Source organism: Oryzias latipes, chromosome 10, assembly GCF_002234675.1.
Source record: "Oryzias latipes chromosome 10, ASM223467v1".
In the NCBI taxonomy this organism is placed as follows: Eukaryota; Metazoa; Chordata; class Actinopteri; order Beloniformes; family Adrianichthyidae; genus Oryzias; species Oryzias latipes.
The window spans coordinates 3,171,370-3,190,598 of record NC_019868.2 but is presented as its reverse complement, the minus strand read 5'-3'; the positions used below and the strand labels follow the sequence as shown (position 1 = coordinate 3,190,598).

At 45.1% G+C, this 19,229-nt stretch overlaps 1 protein-coding gene across 1 annotated transcript; it reads left to right on the top strand.

Annotated features, from left to right (window-relative positions):
* Window positions 1-1,886: 1,886 nt before the first annotated feature.
* b4galt1 (beta-1,4-galactosyltransferase 1) lies at window positions 1,887-17,498 on the top strand. Its single transcript, XM_004086485.3, has 6 exons — window positions 1,887-2,689; window positions 10,847-11,082; window positions 13,283-13,470; window positions 14,883-15,005; window positions 15,850-15,954; window positions 16,073-17,498. Exons 1-6 carry the CDS (start codon window positions 2,398-2,400, stop codon window positions 16,200-16,202), a joined length of 1,074 nt encoding a protein of 357 aa, XP_004086533.1. The 5' UTR covers window positions 1,887-2,397; the 3' UTR covers window positions 16,203-17,498.
* Window positions 17,499-19,229: the final 1,731 nt, after the last annotated feature.

The window sequence follows — 19,229 nt, the reverse complement described above, 5'->3', positions numbered from 1 at the left end:
TTTATGAGTCAATCAAACATTAACATATGCATTGCATGCCTTGTTTCTATTATTTGTATGTTCAAATATATATATATATATATATATATATATATATATATATATATATATATATATATATATATATATATATATATATATATATAAACAGCACAGGTGATATCTGTGATGATTGAAATAATAAAATGTTAACTATTCACATATACTTTATATGTCAATGTATATAAAGCATGTATTTGGTATAAAAATATGCACTTTTAAGGGTCAGGGGTAGAATTGGAAAAAAGAGGAAGGTTTTCGTTTTCGTGCTACTTTTTAAACAAAGAAAGTTTTATTTTGATTTTTTTTAATTTGATTTGCTTTTTTTATTTTTCTCTATGTTTGATTCGAAATGAGATAACTTTTTTTGTTTAAGGAGAACTCAAAAAGCAACTCTTTTTTATTTCTTTATTTATTTTTACTCAAAAAGCAACGTGTTGGTCATAGCGCTGAACCCACACGTCACAGCACCAATTGCCACGCCCCCTCCTTGAGTTGTCTTCACCTGAGGATACCGGAAGTGAGCTGAACCCCTTCCAAAATAAAGAATGATTTAGTGAAATTTAAGACTAAAATGAAGTTTTCAATTGCTTTTTTTTTTTTTTACCTGGTTCATCGGGATAACCACAAATACAAACTTAACCCATAAAAATCCAAATCCCCCCCCCCCCCCCTTAAAAAAGTGGTGTGGAATAGACCACATTTCTGCTATTTTTCTGCTACACTGATGTCACCAGGGGTTCTTCTGGATTAAGAACTTCTGCACTAAAATTTTTAATTGCTACATAATTAAGGTGATGTAAAAAAAAAATTAAATAGTGAAACATCAATATAAGAGAAAAGGCAATAAGGTTAAAAATGTGATGCTAAATGCTTTTTACATTGTACATACACAGTAGCCACAACACAACAGGGATATTCATAAATATGAAATTGTTTAGATTGATAAAATTGATAAATGAAAGTCAGAATCGGAGCAAAATGTTTTTTTTTTTTTTTTGCAGGTTTAATTTTCTTAGTTCAATAATAACTCAATGTGTGCTTTTTCACTTTCCAATGCCTCATGTTGTTTAAACAGATTTCTATTCTTGAATTTCTACAGTAAAACATTTACATTTTATTTGATTATCAAAGATAAAGTAAAAAATAAATAACTTTTTTTTTTAATTTCATGTTAAGTATGTTTTAGCTCGTAAGGAAAAGATTTGTTTCAAAATTTTTATTTCTAACATGGTGACAATGACTGAAATAGAAAAATGATTTGTTCAGGCCAAAAAACAATTTTTCAAAACACACAAGTTAACTTTAGAGCAAACCTTTTAAAACCAATTGGAGTCAAGCTTGGTTGTCAGATGAGCAAAGCAACAATGAGGCTTATATAAAAAGCATTTACTTATTTAGAATCACATTTAATTAATGGGACTGATAATAAAAACTTATATACACAATGTCCTCACCATTAAAAACAAACCAACAAGAATCAATTCAATTTTCAATTCAATTTTATTTGTATAGCCCAAAATCACAACAACAGTCGTCTCAATGGGCTTCGAAGTAAAAAATGAACTCAAAAGGATCATGAATACAAAGTGTTCAATAGGAAAATACTAAAATGAACTAACAAACTGACTAAGCTATACTGGCATCTCTGCCCTTAGACCCCCATTCGCGGTAAGGAAAAACTCCTAAAAAAACGGATTCTTGGTGTTTTCTTAAAAGTGATGTGTGTTTATATTTAGCATCCATATAAATGCATATAAACTGACCGCAGAAAATAATACAAACATGTTTCCTGTTTTTTATTCCTCCGTTTTTGGGAGAGGATACATTTATTTTGAAAAGCCGAGCAGCGGAAGTGTGATGGCTGATTTCGTCAACTTGACATCTGCTGCCTCATCAGACCGTAAACTTTTATTGACTCTCGGCGACTTTCGGCGGCTCGCCTTTAGCCAAAGCTGTTCTTCTGACGAACCCACCGTCATTTTGTGTCCACTGTTCCGAGCTTCGTGAACCGTCCTTGGACTTCTCGGTACACGAGTGTGGGACACGAACCGTTCCGGGTTTGGACCCCGCTCATGTCAAACTCTGCTGAAGTCGGACGGAGGTGAAGCTAACGGCGCTAGTTCTTATCTGGCTAAACTTTCGTCCCACTTTTTGCCCACTTGTTCAGCCTTTTTTCCGGGACACTCTCGGGTATTTTCTCTCAACTCTGTCCACAAAGCTTCCGAACCTCCGCGGGAATGGAGTCTGGAAGCAAATAACGGATGTTCGGCGGGGCTCCGGAGGACTCTGTCGAACTTTGCCAGCTTGCTGTCACCGTCTAACTGAAGGCTCCTCTTCCGGATTCGCTGCTCCAGGATGCCCGCAGACAGCTCTGTCAACTTCAGCCTCCTCCACCGGACCTGTAAGCTGGTGGTGCTGCTCTGTTTCCTCCACATCTCCGTCACCGTCTTCTTCTACGTCCGCTCCATGGACGTCCGGTTCGCCTTCGTCCAGAACCAGCAGATGCACAAGACCGCCCCGCGAACCAACAGCGTCCAGGCGCCGGTCATTAACAGAACCGGCAAAGCCGTGGTTGTTCCGGGAGGGCAGAACGCGGAGACGCCGGTGAAGAGCCTGGAGAAATGCCCGGAGACGTCCCCCCTTCTCGGTAAGACACTCCGCGGTTGTCCTTGCGTGGACGTGGGGCTCCTGCTGACGTTTAACCCCAACTTTATTAAAGTGACAGCAGCAGCAGCAGGCCGTTCTTCTCTGCTTAAGTTCACGTTGAAGCTGCTGAACATGGCGAAGTATCACCATGGTGGACACGTCACTGTGGCTATCATTAGAAACACACAGAGGAGAGACGATCCAGCCCGAGTGGGGGGCATGTGAGGCTGAACCCCCACCAGACCAGAAGAGGCTCAGAAAAGGACCTCAGGCTGTCAGCTAGAGGGAGAAACGATGCCCTGGTGTCTGCTGCAGGTCCATCAGAACAAATCCCACTGACCTGCCAGCACCTATGTGGACTTGAAGTTGAGTCCTAGCAAACAGACGTAAAATCTTTTTCTTTGTAACATTTTGCCAGCGGCAAACGTCACCTGATGAATCAGAACCTTCACCGACTTCACCGACCTAGATGTGGAGTTTGATTTAAACTCCCACTACAATTTTCCGTTAATATTGCAAAAGTGTCCCTAGTGGTCTTTTTTTTTTATTATGATTGTCAGTTTAAGTCCAAATAAAACAAAAACAAAAACATTGTGTTGTTTTCTAGGACATAGTTTCTACAGAGCGGCAGGAGTTCATTAGAAACCTCAGAGTTGTGGGCGGGATGGTTGGCACTGTCTAAGCCTACCCACACTTCCCATCATCTTCCCAGCCTAATATTAGCAGTTCAATAAAAATGTTAAGCTGTATCAGAGCTTCCAGCCGTCCAGTTCTGATCCAGATTCCAGCTCAGACCAGGAAAACAAAGACGTTCATGGATCCATTTGTCTGCATCAGAATGGAGCAGAGCAGGGAGACTGTGGGTTACCAAAGTAACTTCTACTTCACACCTACAAGGTTTTTCAGGCGGCATTTTTCGTCTGCTCCAAATTCACAACAGTTTGGATCAATAGCTGCTTACTAATGCAATTTGAAACTTATTTTGTACATTCATGTCGTCTGTCGTGAGGAAAATGCCACAAGAACATGTTAAAAACAGGAATTTCATCAGTGTGGGTCTTTAAACCCTCCAAAGACTAGAAAACATCTGCGGTCGCTGAAAACGAATACGCAGACCATCTGGCACGTTTTTGAGCCATCAAGCAGAACTCTCTTGGTACCACAGAAACGTTCTGAACCGTGACTTGAATTCTGCGAAAGGTTCAGGCTGGTTGAGCCAGTCGAGCGCCATGCCCTCTTTTCAGACGTGTCTGCCCTGTTTTGAATGTCCCTCATGCAGGACAATAGTTACCTGGCCCCTCCAGGGGTTGCTTTGTGTGCTGCAGTCTAGCAGGTTCTTTGGAATTCTTCCAGCAGATGAGGTCTGGAAAGATTAGGAGACCAGCATCTTAGTATTTACAAATGGATCCCTGTGACCTCAGGCAGAATCCATTTAATTAAGATTCACAAAATGTCGACTTACCGTCTGATCATCTATTTCGCCTTTTTTTTGATGTTCTGTTTTGTCAGAAGAGAAAACCAAAAGGGGAGTGGAATAAACTAAAATGAACAGATGAATCTAGTGCGGTCCTGGAGCGGGAGGACGGACATGCTTAATTCATCCCTGCACATGACAGCTCATGTGTGACTCAACATGGCTCACCTGCTGCATGTGTGGAGAAGCGTTATCCCTGAAGAGTCCTTTTCAATCGGTCAGCTGATCGGGTTTGTTTTCCCGCCACTCGTGTGGAGGAATCTGTGCAGGAGCAGCTTTTTCCTCTCAGGCAAATCAGATTTAGAGGTCAAAGGTCATTGGAGATTGGGTGTTTTGCATGATTTTTGTGTTGGAACCTGGATTTAAACTCTGACTCATGCAAAGTGGTTTCCATAGTGACAGGATTTTGTTCTTTGTCGTTCTGAAAGACCCACCCCAGTGAAAACGGTGGTTTTGGGGTTTTTACCATGTCCTTGTGGCATTTATGTGATGATTATGAACATAAAGAAAGAAAACTGAGACTACAATTTTTCTTTATTCAAACCTTTGCTAATAAGGAGCAGATGAAAAGATTCCGTAACTGTTATGTAAAACGATACACCGGGTGGGCCACAGTCTCTGCTCTGCTCTGCTCCATTCTGATGCATCCACCAGCAGACAAATGGATCCATGAAGGTCTGTTCTCCTCGTCTGAGCTGGACTCTGGATCAGAACCAGAGAACTAAAGTGGCTGGATAGCTCTGATATTACTAATGATGATACTAATGATAGCTCTGATATTACCGGTAATGTTAGGTTGGGGTTAGGGCTGCACGATAGGAGGAAAACTCGCGATATTAGTGATCAATATTGCGATGACGATATAACTTGCGGCATATGAACAAATGGCAAAACAACCAAAAATGTTTTCATTTTACTGCAACATAACTTAAATCACAGTCCAAATGACTCTCGTTTACATAGGAGGCTAACATAGAACAGCTCCAAAATACATAAACAATAGAGCTCCATCTGATTGGTCAACAACGTGAAGGCGTCCATCCGATTGGTCAAATGCATAAATGGATTTATTAGATTCAGTAAATACTTCAAGCTGCCATAGGATTGTTTTAGCACATTTATTGTAACCATTTATTGCAATTTTTGGCAACTTTTGCGTACTGCACAGCTTGATGCGATAACGATAAATTTGCGATTTATTGTGCTGGCCTAGTTGGGGTTATGAGGGGCTGTGAGACTGTGGATGACGGGAAGAGGGGACGGGCTTACTCCACTCTAATGGTTCCGCCCACAACTCAGAGGTGACTGTCTTATGAATTTCTGCTGCTCTGCAGAAACTGTCCTAGAAAACAATAGAGTTTAAAAAAAACTTAAAAACAGCTTAATCTTAATGAAAAGACCACTGGAAACAGTTTTGCAATAGATCAAATGATCTTTTTTTTCTGTAAGAGTAAAGTACCTTCTGTGTGTAAACTGTAAAGCTGATGAAGATGCTGCAGCGTGAACAGGTGAAACAGTGGAGGGACAGACCTGCAGGTCAGGAAACAGAGTTTGATCCAGCAGTTTATAGAGTACAAGTATGGAGGGGAAGTGACAAATCCCAAATATTTATGATCTAGAAGTGTGATTACATTGAAAACATTCAAATCAATATGACAAGAACAGGAAGAAGAGTGTTTCTCTGTTGCTCGTGTGTGCGTGTGTGTGTTTGTGGGAGGATGCTAATGAAGATGGTTGTTTTTCTCTGTGACTCCGCCTCCAGTGCCAGCGGCAACAAACTCGTTAGGTTAGAAGAAGTATTTCACGCAGAAATGCTTGAGCCTTTCCGTTTGGACTCTTCAATCTGCAGCGTTTTTCTTGCTCTGTACTTTGACTTCAAACATCTTGACTTTCTTCTGGTGACCAGGCCTCCCTAACCTGGAACTCATTCGATTCACCTGAATTTTTTTTGTCTTCAGGGAAAAATCGGTTTCTGGGCCTGATTGTTCTTGCCCTGGTGTTCTTCCTGTGAGGAGGGGTGGGGGTTAACACTCCATGCTTGGGGTGGGAAAGGTCTTTTATAAAAACGGCAGCTGTTTTCCTGCATCTGGAGCTGTAAATAAGCTCGGCTGATGGGAAACTGCTGGCAGTAATCCTGTTTGGATGTACTCAGCGTCTGTGGACTTCCTGCCTGCTGCTGAGCAGCTGCAGGACCACACAGAGGTGGAGGATGAGAGGAGGCCCCCCACCTCACACCTGCAGGAGGATGAGAGGAGTGGTCTCTGAACATCTTTTTCCCTGCCATTTGTGAACACTGCTTGTGCTGCTGATTACGTTTGCACCCTGAGCCAACTTCTCTTAGATGTTCACCTTCAGGGAGTGACAGAAGGTAGTTCTTTGTCTGCACGGCTCCTGCAGCAGAACCACCCATGACAAAGGTGTAGATAACCTGACAGTTTTCTGGCCTGCAAGTTTGTGATGGGTGTGGTCTGTGAAGTCTAACCAAAGGACCACGCCCCCACCCTGTATGGTTAGGGTCCTCAGAGGAGCATTGATGACATTGTGTTTCCTTTGAGTTGTTGGTGTTTTCTCTGTGTGTCTTGATTTCTTTTTCGTTTGAACTTGCGTGTTTCACAGTCAGGAGATGAGAACATTTTCAGGTCTTTCTCACAACCTGAGGAGGTTTTGGACGACAGTGATGCTCAGTATTGAATGGTTTCAGCAGATCAGCACGCCAGCATGGGGTTATGTGATGCAGACTGAGCAGGATATGTGCACGGTTGATGACATCACGAGATAATCCTGCTGCATTCCACAAACAATGTTGAATGACTGCGTTCAGACTGATGCCTGCTGTCAGCTACAGTAAATGAGTTTAATCGACCAAGAGACTTCTGATTATTCTACCAGTTACGAGTTCCTGTTTGGCTTTGCCTGAGGGCTGCAATTGATACTGTTGCAGTATCTCATGAAGCTCTCAGCAACTGAAACACACCAATCTACATGCCTTTAGGAAAGCCCGTTGTCTCTTTTGAGTTTTATCAGAGATAAAGGCTGTAGGATGTTGGAGAACAAACGAAACTCTTCTGGGTCAGAGAGTTGAACCGTCAGGGCCTACTTCAGAACCTGTTCAGGTCCAGGTTAAGTTTAGCTAGCTAAAGCTACAGATAAGCAGTTTATCACATAGCAGCGCTCTGTCACGACACCACCCGAGGCTGTCCAAATTTGGTAGTGTCGTGGGCCAATCCAGAACCAGCTCTGGATTCAAGGTTCAGTCAGATGGGTGTTGTTGACTGCGTGGTACAGTATGTGACACGTTCTTCATTACTGCATGTTTCTCAGTAGTAGGGGACCTGATTGTTGTTTTTAATGAAGCTTCTTCGCATCCCTGGAGTTTACAGAGATGGTAAACATCTGTAGAACGTCTCCACCCTCATATCTGCTGCTGTGGGGGTTCTGCTTCTGCCAGAACCAGTTTACATGGTAACAGAACTTGGAGGAAGCAGTTAGCCAAGAACAGGACATCCCAGCGCTGCAGGAGCATCTGAAGATGACGTGCTGCCCTCTGAGCAGAGGGTCGTCATGGCTACAGTCCTGTCAGCAGCTGGAGCATAGCGCCGCCTGGCCCGGCGGGCCGTCTGTTTCCTCAGCTGTGTGCGTCCTTGTTCGGCATGGCTTCCCTCAGCAGGAAGGCTGTTTCTGATGCTCTCTGGAGAGGCTCTTGTTGACATTTTCCCCTCTCTGAACAGACTTCCTGTCAGTTGACACGTTTACTCACAAAGCTTTCATCACCTGCGGTTGTTTTTCTGTGTGACTCCGCCTCCAGTGCCAGCAGCAACAAACTCGTTAGGTTGGAAGACTGTATTTCACGTAGAAACGCTCGAGCCTTTCCGTTTTGACTCTCCTTGTCGATCTGCAGCGTTTTTCTTGCTCTGTACATTGACTTCAAACATCTTGACTTTCTTCTGGTGACCAGGGGCCTCATTTATAAACGTTGCGTACGCACAAAAGAAGGCGTACGCCACTCTCTACGCAATAGTTGAGATTTATAAAAAGCAAACTTGACGGGAAAATGTGCGGTCCTCCACGCAAGCTCTGACCCAGGCGTACGCACAAAAACGGGTGAAATGAGAAACGGCGACGCCGTCGGCAGATGGAAGAAACACGTGAAAGTGAAAATGACAATCCTGCCTCTCAGAAATAACATGAAGACTTCACAAAGCAAGTCTTACAATTAACAGCCTACACAAACACCCGTTGGACCGATCAGCAGTGAAACAAACAAAAAAATCAAACGAAAATTACAACAGAAATTCAAATGAACACTTATTTGGAAAAAGAAAAGTGAAATATGTTCTGCAATATTGGCATGTTGTGCAATTCATCCTCATAAATAATATAGTTAACAGAACGAAATAATGTACAAAACTGATATTCTCGTCAGTGTGTCCGTCTGGAGGAGCAGACAAAGGTGTGGGCGTGCGGACGGACGTACTAATTATCCACTGGGGAAAGTTGTTTTCATATTAAAACATTTCTTCATAAGCTATGGAATTATGGTATTCATGCATATGCCTTTAGTTTGTTTTATTTTTGATAAAACAATGTATGGCGTATGTCTCAACCATTCAGAAAGCAACAAGAAATTACATTTGCGCAGATCAATTTCCCATTTCCACGTGGATTATTACCGACATCCATCTGTAGCTTATAAAATGCCCCATCACAATGCGTAATGACGCACAATGGCTGATCTTACGCTCTTAGAAGATGTGGCAAATGGAAGAATTCGGAGTGAACGCATTTTTAGACAGCAAGAAGACGTGCTGGCAAACGAGGACGAGTGGCTTATGAGCCGGTTCTGACTTCCTCCAGCCGTCCTGTTGGACCTCTGCGGGCTTTTGGGCCCGGCGTTACAGAGGAGCACTCGGAGGAACCACGCGTGTCACCCGGTGCATCTGGCGCTCCGGTCCCCCCCGGCGCATGCATCTGGCGCTCCGGTGTCCCCCCCCCCAGATGGAGCGCTGTAGCCTCACAACCTCGAATGGTTGTGAGGCTACAGCATTTACGGCGTCCGCCACCGTTTGCCGCTCACGTGCCTTTTTGGCATTAGTAATGTCCACACTGTGCCCTCCAAACAACACTTTTCTCCTCTTTTCCACCTCGCCAACGATAACTTTTACTTCACATTGAGTGAAGTTACGTTTTTTTGATTTCCTCTCGGTGTTTGCCATGGTTCCGCAATCAATGAATATTCATTTGTGGGCGTTTCACGGACTATTTATGGACAAATATGGGCGTGTCATGAAGCCGCAAAAAGCTGCGCTGCATTTAGAATCGGTTGTGATTTATTAAGGGAAAGATGCGTAGGATGTGCGTGCGCACGGTTTTATAAATCCGAATATTTCTTTGCGTACGCACGTCCTATGTTTCATCCGTACGCCAGTTCTGACGCAAATCCTACGCAAAGTTTTATAAATGAGGCCCCAGGCCTCCCTCACCTGGAAGTCAATTCGATTCACCTGAAGAACACGTGTTTTTTTGGTGTTTTTTGTTTTCGTCGGGCTGCGCGGTGGTGCAGTGGTTAGTGCTTCACAGCAAGAAGGCCCCTGGTTCAAGTCCCAGCTGGGGGACCTGAACCACAACATCAATGGGGGACCTTTCTGTGTGGAGTCTGCATGTTCTCCCTGTGCATGCGTGGGTTCTCTCAGAGAACTCCGGCTTCCTCCCACCACCCAAAAAATAGATCTACAATACAGTGAATTTTCTTAGAAAAGTACTAGTCTTCCAATAAAACAACTTATTATATCTAATTAATGCCATCTAATAGCAAAATAATCTTATTTAGGATTAAAATACTGGTTGAGCACGGTATTTATGGGCACCTTGCACAGTGTGCAGGATTCACAAGGGTTGAAAAATGACAAATCTGTACCCTTATGTGTTGTACAAGTGTTTGCTAAGACAAGTCGCGCAGTGCATGCCTGGATAAAACATTGTGCATGAATGTTTTTTCTACGGGAACACTGAGTGGTCTACGATCTTGGCGTTTCCTGCGTGCCAGTAGACGTTTGCCCATTTTTCTCCTTCAGACAGCCCATATCCACCCGTAAGGGCAGTTGTGATTAAGACTTCAGTCTTAAAGTGTAATCAAGTTAAAAGACTGTAACAAACCTAATCTAACTGGTTGAGTTTTTCCAAAGAGACTGGTTTGTGTCACAAATCACATGAAGCTGTGTTTTTTTTATTGACGCTAAATGAAGACAGAAAAACGAAAACTGAAGGGCAGAAATGCTGCAGAGGTGGGAGCAGAGATCATGTATGTTGAACAACAGGTAGTGACCTTAGTGCTTCACCCCTCTGTCTGTATATAGATTCTAGAAAAAATGCTGGTGAAAGGAAAACTTGTAATAATCACTGAAGCTCACAAAAGTAACAGGAATAGCTCTTTAACTAAATTATTTCAAAGAACAAACTTGTTTAACGGAACTGGACAAAAACCATTGTTCTCTTAGAAAACTATAGTAGCTTAGTCACATGTCGGACTGATATTACAGGTATCTTTAAACCTGTATCACCTGTTTTAAGGTGATAACAATCGGGTGGCTTTGGTTAATACCACACTGAACATCCAATAAATAGAGGTGATGTGTGCTCTGTTATAAAGATGTGGGCAATTGACCCGCCCCTCCTGTCTGTCCTCAGTGGGTCCTCTGCGGATAGAGTTCCAGGATCCTGTGAGTCTTGAGCAGATCAAGAGTGAGAACCCGAATGTGCAGCAGGGCGGACGCTTCAAACCCAAAGACTGCCTGGCGCTGCAGAAGGTCGCCATCATCATTCCATTCCGCAACCGAGATGAGCACCTGAAGTACTGGCTGTACTACCTGCACCCCATCCTGCAGAGGCAGCAGCTGGACTATGGAGTCTACGTCATCAACCAGGTACGCTGCAGACTCCTACTGGGTTTGTTCTCACAGCCTCAGTCAGCCAGAGAAACGCTGAGAGGTACCATCTCTTCAGTCGCTGTCCCACTGAAACATGTGTTGCTGCACGTTATGCCACCGATTCCTCTGAATGTAACACTATTAACCCAAACCAACACTCACACCCTGCATAGATGAAAGAAGTAACTCTGGTGAGGTCCAGGTAGAAACGCTGGAAGGGGAATTCAGGGGGAAATCTGATACTATTCAAGATGGAAAGAGTTCCTGGTACGTGTCATTGAAAAACCACGTCTGCTCCTCTCTGTCTGTGGAAATTAAAGAAAGATGGCCCCGAGTGTTACCACGGAAACCCTCTGAACAACCTCGAACTGTGTTCAAAGACGGAAAGGTTCAGTTTGTTCGGCTTAGTGTCTGGGTAGTCACGACACTAGCATCATCAAAAAGATGAAGAATCCCCTCCAAACCTAAAGGAGGCTCTGCTGATTGTTTGCACAATGATCCTAAACCTTAAAACATTTCCTGCAGAACCAGGTGTGTTTACTGAAACCTGTCACCGCTCAGGTGAGACACAGCAGCTGCTGTCTGAAGGAGGGATCCAAACCCCAGAAGGGCTCGTCTCAACGGCTTTGACAAAGAAGATTCTACACACACCCATACACACAGAATAGATACAATGTTCAAAATGTTACACTAAACCCTCAGTGGTTCTTCCTGTTGGACTGGAACGCCTAACAATCTGTGTTTGTTTTGTGTGACAATTTGTGTGTTTAACCGGGGCGCTGCGACACGCCATCCTGATCCGACCCGCTTTGCTGTCCCGGCATGCACCCGCAGACCGAGCCATGTTCTCTGTCAAACCCACCTGTAATGGTTCTGGAATTCATGAAGAGAACCGCGGGTCTGGGGGGATCTGGGCCGAGCACGGTCCTCCCTCAGGTGCACCAGGATCGGTTTCATGCCATGAATTATGCAGAAGGCGAAACAGAAGCGATGAAAAGGAGCAGCAGAATCTGTGTGACGAGCGCCGTGAGGCCCGGTGTGACGCATCTGCACCCGGCTGGACCAGAGAAAAATGCAGGCTTTAACGTCTGCCGACGTTAAAGAGTTCTGAACCTGTTCTGATGCGCTCAGCCCTCTGCATTGTGGCCTGTGCCCTACTTTAAAGTTCTGTGTTTTACTCACAGTTGTTCTTCTTTCTTGTCTTTGCTTCCTCCTCTTCTTCATCCTCCTCTTCCTCTATGCATTTCCCATCGCCTCCCCCTCCCTCGCCCCTCTCCTTGCATGTCAGGCGTTTCTGATCATTCACAATGGCTGCTGTGGTGGAGCCGCTGGGACACGCCCCCTGCTGGTGGCTGCTGCAGTAAACGTGTCTTTCTTCTTTTCTTCTTTCTGCTGCTCAACTTTGTGTCTGTGGCACCTGAGCCCACCAGGTGTGCGTGAGTCCGAGAATCTTCAGGTGAGACGTCTCGGCTCCTCTCCCACTAACCTCCTCCTGCTTCTTTGATGGCAGCAGGAGCTCCATCCATTCAGCAGCTGAAGCCGTATTCCCCAGAAAACACTCTTAGATGATTTACACTCAAACACTTCACAACTCATGGATTTGCCTTGTAGCTGTTTTCATTGTCTTGGTGAGCTTTAATGTCCCAGTTTTAGGTCTCTCATTAGAGCATTTGTGTTCAGATGAATGAAACAGAAGGCTTGGAAGTGAGTCTGGAGTTTGGGCGTTCCTGTATGAACTTGAAGGAGGTCTACATTTCTGTTTTCAAATATACTGAATGCTCAGACCTGCAGGCCCGAACACATGTGCCCAATAGGGTCTTCCTGTCAAAGTGAGTGCAGGAGCGTGTTCAAGCAGAGACCAAGTGTGCTCTGAGATCAGGAAGCAGCGGCTTAAAGGTGTGGAAAACTACAGAACAGCCTGTGTCTTCCTCAAAGGGTGACCTTGCAGAGTGATAGGGCGTGGGTCAGGCACAAGTTAGGACCTCTCAGCTGTCAGAACACTAAAATGCTGCAGATCCTGTTCAATTCTGCATGTTGTGTTCTCCAGTTGCTCCTCCAGGGGTGTGAAGAGCAACAATTGCCATAGCAATGTTCTGATCAAAAGCCTTTCACCTGAGCATGGAGCCCAGACCAGATTCCGCTTCCCAGTAGAACTGTTTCCCTTTGGCTTTACCTGTGTGTGCTTTTTTTTTTTCAGGATGGTGATGTGACGTTTAACCGGGCTAAGCTGCTGAACGTGGGCTACACAGAGGCCCTGAAGGAGTACGACTATGACTGCTTTGTCTTCAGCGACGTGGACCTCATCCCCATGGACGACCGCAACACCTACAAGTGCTTCAGCCAGCCGCGCCACCTGTCCGTCTCCATGGACAAGTTTGGCTTCAGGTGAGCAACACCCGTCCTGCCGTACCACATGACCCTGACGCTGGATTTACACTGGTCTGTCTGGAGCGTCTCTGTTGCGTTGACAAAGAAAGTAGAATCTTTATGAATCAATGAGAACGTTTACATCGCCTCCGCCATGTCTGTACCAGACATCCGTCCCTCCTCAGTGCAACACAGTGCGTTAACTGGTTAGTGTCGCAGCAAAAAGTCGTAAAAACGTTGTACTTTCAAAGGAAATGATCACATTTTATTTTACATTTAAGGTTACGTGCCCACGCAGTAACGCACATTAACACTGCAGATAACACCAGCGTCCATTTTTGGCAGATTAATTTTGAAAGTACAAAAGCATAACATCATTTCGACACACATGTTTTTTTGTGGGGGTATGCAATTGAGACAATGTAAACTAACTGATGGTCACCAGATGGACTCCCCTCACAACACAAAGGAGACGCACCACAAATGTGGTGCGAGTGAGACTACAAGACAGCTGCTAACCTACGTACCAATTTAGAATCCATTTTGACACCATTGGGTCTGAAGGGGACTGAACTGGATCGTGTCCTAGACACCTCTGACAGGAACGTTTACTGTTTCCCACTTCCTCCCTTTCAGTGAACACACCGTGATGCAGTTCTTCAGTCTTAGTGTTCCTCCCTGAGTTCAGAAAATCCAGAGGCGACAAAGTTTATCTGTGCAGGACCAAAAAAAACATTCAGCTCGGAAACCCATTCAAGATTTGAAGCAGCTTTTTGGTACTGACTGATGGAAACGAAGCAACAAGCAGGAGAATCATGAACAAAGGAAAGAAACAGCAGATACTGTTTCCTAAACATCTGGCTTTCTGTCACTAATGACTGACCTGCAGCTGGTCTGATGTTCAGCTTTTCTGTCCTGCAGCTGCTGCAGTTTTGTGAAGACATTTGTCCCCATCCCGCTTTGTAGTCAGAAAAGGGGTTCTTGCTGGCAGGAGAGCAGAGAACCTTAGTTTGGACCTTTTTGAGGACCCTGTCGGAAAAGGGTTTTGGATTTCTTAGGAAAAACAGGAAATGCTGCCAGAGATACCAGAGGAAGAGATGTGCCCTAAAACTGCCATGTGCTGAGGCCCCCGCATCCTGTTTTACACACAGACACACGCATGCACACACGTGCATATGTACGTCTACACACTTGCACATCCATGCACATACACAGGTCAGCAGCAGTGCTTGCTCTTCAGAACAACCTCACAAGTCTAACTTCCGTCACTTCCTGTTTTTCTGTCTCCATTTTCGCCGTGCATTTGTGGTCTTATGGTAAAGGCTGTTTAACATGATCTCTTCAGTGTGCGGTTCTGCTCCAGGGTTCTGTTCAGTCAGTCTTGGCAGCAGAACCTGAATGATCTGAGGTACGGTCTGTTTCCCCTGCAGGTTACCCTACAACCAGTTCTTCGGGGGGGTGTCCTCCTTGAGCAAAGAGCAGTTCCTGAAAATCAACGGCTTCCCCAACAACTACTGGGGCTGGGGGGGCGAGGACGACGACATCTACAACAGGTACATCAGCAGGATCCTGCACGTCAGCATGCAGCCAGAGATCTAGGCTTTCTTCCATTCGAGTATTTTATTCTGGATTGTCTCTGAAATCCTGATGGAGTTTAGCTTCTCCACTGAGTTTTTACATTCAGGTCCTTCATTTTTTTTCATTCAACTGCTGTTTTTTTTGTTCTTCAGCTCATCTTCTCGCCCTCCCCCTTTGTTCGTCTCCTTTTCTTCTCTCTTGTTCTTCCTGCTCACTTTCCTCATCTTTGTTGCTTTCTGAATCTTCCGGAAATGTTCTGTTGTGGTTAAAGCAGCTGTCTTTTTCGACCTGTTTTGGTGTTACAAACCAGAGCTGCTGAGTGATGCACAGCCGGCAGAATGCTCCAAACTGTTTCCACTAACTCCTCTTCGTCAATGAAAACTGAATTTATCGAACTGATTTTAAGATTCTTGATCATTTTAGACGTTTACTGTTCATTCTGTCAGTAGACGGTCAGAGGTCCTTTACACCATCAGCCATTGTTGAACAAGGGATTCTTTCTTTCTCTTTGTGGGAAATCAGATGAGATGTTTGAGGTCCTCATCTGCATGCTGGACCTCCTGAATATCAAACGCTCCAGTGTTCGGGCTCAGACCCAATCAGATGACATAACATCTGCTGTGCTCAGGTCCACCCGTTAGTTTCCAGCAGTTTCCTAACAAATGTGCTCTTTAAAAAGGAGAACTGTGATCCAGGACGATTCCAGAGTGAGCGGACCTCAGCCGGACTTATTCTGCTTCTCTGTTTTAGTCTTTGTTTGGGCCTTTCATGGTCAGAGGTCAGGAAGCATCTCTCATTGCAGCTCTCCTTTGTTTCCAGGGTGGTGTCCAGGGGCATGTCCGTCTCCAGACCCAGCGGAGAGGTGGGGAAGTGCCGCATGATCCGACACAACCGGGACAAGAAGAACGAACCCAACCCCCAAAGGTATCCACAGACACGGGCTCGGTGACTCACTGCTATGTGGTGTCTGCATTCAGAAGAACCGGCCCAGTTTAGAGTTGATGTTCACACCTGGATCTGGATTCTGATGTTTTGGTTCCAGGTTTGACCGGATCAATCACACTAAAGAAACCATGAACAAAGACGGCATCAACTCTCTGAGCTACCAGGTGGTGAAGGTGGAGAAGTTTGACCTCTACACGAAGATCACAGTGGACGTGGGGAAGCCCTGAGGGCACGGGTAGGGGGTGGAGCTGGACTGATGCAGCCTCTGACACTTGAAGCTTTAAGTTCTGGTCCGGGTCTGTGGACTGGGCCTGCTGGACTCTGCTGTCTTCCTCGCTTCCTTGTTTTTGCACAGACGGATGTACGGACGTGAGCTTGTTTTTTCTTCTGATGGGTCGGTGGAGCCACTCAGCTTCTCGTTGCCCAACCAAAGCTTTTATTTTGAAAAATATAGTCAATCAGAGCTGCCCTGCAGGCTCACAGGGTTGGGATTTCACTGGTGGTGGGGGAGTATGGGTAACTGATGCTGGGAGTTTAGATCTGGTTCTGGTTCTATACCTGATATTGGTACCAGCTTTTTTTCTGCATATTTCTTTCATCCACTGATCCAGTTAGTGGACCGGGACTTCAGGAGAATACAGTCCCACCCGGTTCGACCAAGCCCGTCTTGTGAGCTGGACTCGGTGATGTGGACTACAGTCTCAGCGCTGGACTCAAGTGCAGTTCCGGAGGCTTCAAAGATGATGTTGACTTATCTCAGAATTCCTGTAGAACTTCACGGCGCCGGTTCACCAAACATGTTCCCTTTCTTATTTGAGGCACTTTATGGGGGCGGAGCTTCCTACTGAAGCAGCATTCTGGAGTTCAGGAGGGTGATGAAGCTCTGCTCGGGACTTCACTGTTCATATTCTGTGAAGATGAAGGCGATGGAGAGCTCACACAGTGAATCTACAGCCTGCTGGCTCACAAACCAGACGGAGACCAGAAACCAGTTCAGAACCAGGTCCAAACTCCAGCTGGTGTGTGCTTGTGTGTTTGTGTGTGTGATTTTGAACATTACTGATAATCAGTTTGGATCAATGTTTACCCGCTGAACTGGGAACAGAACCAAAGCGGCCTGCCTCTGCTTAGGCTGCAGCTCTCGATCGATCCGATCCTCCTGAATGTGCTGATCGATCAGACCCAATGGCAAGCGATCGATCCATTCACAAAGAGCACCCAGATGACTCGATTATCAGGATAGTTGAGGATAAATTTGTACTTGATGATTCTTTTAGCTGTTCTTTCATTGATTGTAAGTGTCCTTACTGCAGCTGTTGGTACCAAAGACTCTATTGATCCTGTGAAAGGTCACCTGACAGCTGGACGAGCTCGTCTGATCGATGACGACGGATATCTATAGGTGTGTGTAATTTGTTTGTGAACCTGCAGACCAAAACCGTGTGAAACAATCACCTGGAATGTGCCTTAAACTGGTGGGGAACCAGTGAGGAAATGTGATATAAACTCCAGATCTGAACTGAGCTTTGTGTGAGTCTGTTCTTTAGAACACAGCCGAACCGCCAATCAAAGCTGTAGCTTACGCAGAAACTCTGACTACTTTGAGTCTGAGATGGAAAACTCATTAGGTTCTATAAAAGTTAATCAGGGTACATTTAACCTACTCTAATCAGAATAAGTCTGAGATATAAAGATCACCGTGGCAACAGATCAACAAGAACCTCGTATTAGTGAAACAAATTCGAACTTGTTTGTACTTTCAATGATGTACGTTTGTACAAAATAAGGCAGCAGCAAAGAAGCATGTAAGCAGATGTTACTGCTTGAAAGAACTGAGATTTACTCTAAAAACAGTATGTTCACCTTTAGGCACATCCCTTCAGCGTTCGCCACAGCAAATCGGCTTTCACTGATTTGCACAGGTGGTTTGGCAGAAATTTTTACGCCGGATGCCCTTCCTGACACAATCCTGTATTTTATTCGTGCTGGGCGCCGGGTCCGGGGACCTAAACTTGGGCCCCCAACTGAATGCCTTGTCCCCAACACCCATACTAGTTTCTGGGTTTTGCCAACTTCTATTGGCAATTCATAAAAGATTAGTTTCCACAAAAGTACTTCCCCAAAAGTACCATTCACCTGCTCCCATCAATCACAAGAGGTTTTTGACTCACTGAAACAAAGGTTCTCATCTGCACCTTTTCTCTGTGTCGACCAGATCCTGAGAAACCCTTTGACTGTTGATGTAGACACCTCTGATTCTGGAGTGGGAGCAGGGCTCTCCCAGATCTCTGAAGCGGTCAAAAAGATCCATCCTTATGTGTTTTTCTCCCACAAGCTTAACTTGGCTGAAAGGAGCTTGAACATCGATGACAACGAGCTGCTGGCCTTCAAGTTGGCTTTGGAGGAATGGAGGCCTTGGCTAGAGGGCGCCAAATACCCATTCACCATATGGACAGGCCAAACGAATCTGTCTTATGTAACCCTTGTGCTATCCTAGGCACTTTAACATTGGGAGTTGGGTCATCTAGACCCACTAGACAGTGCTCTGAACCTTTTTTCTTCAATGATTTGTGATCTTCACTGGTGTCCATGGATTACATGAAATCTTTCCACCTTTATCCACCTTTGTCATGGTAGGGAGAACACGTCAATGGAAGGGTGGGGTCATCTAAGATAGCACAAGGGTTAAAAGATGCTAGGCCTTTAAATCTGCGTCAGGCCAGATGGTCTCTTGCTTAAATTTCAACATCTCATATTGACCCGGCACTAGGAACCAGAAACCTATTGCTCTTTCTCAACAATATTCTACTGGGTCAGAACCAGGTCCTATCTTTCTCTGCCTCCTGCCACATAGCCACTGTTTTCTGGAACATTGAGTCTGTGGTGAGAGAGGCACTGACCCAAGAACTCGACCCTGGCACAGGAACCTACAATCACCTATATACCATCCCACTGCAGCCGGTGCTCAGATATTATAGTGGATTCATCTTTCCTGTCATCCATTTATTGAGGTGACACTTCTAGTGGCCTGGGATAAGAAAGGATACATGAGACTTAGTCCAGGCATGCTTTGTCTGTGCAACTGTGGAAGGTCCTCCTCTCAACCTCCAGCTGGTCTCCTACAGCCCCTACCGGTTCTTAGTCGTCCCTGGTCGCACCTAGCTCAGGATTTTGTTACTGGTCTACACCATCATCTGATAAGTTACACTCACCATCATCGACAGACTCTCCAGGGCTGCACATTTTCTCTCTCT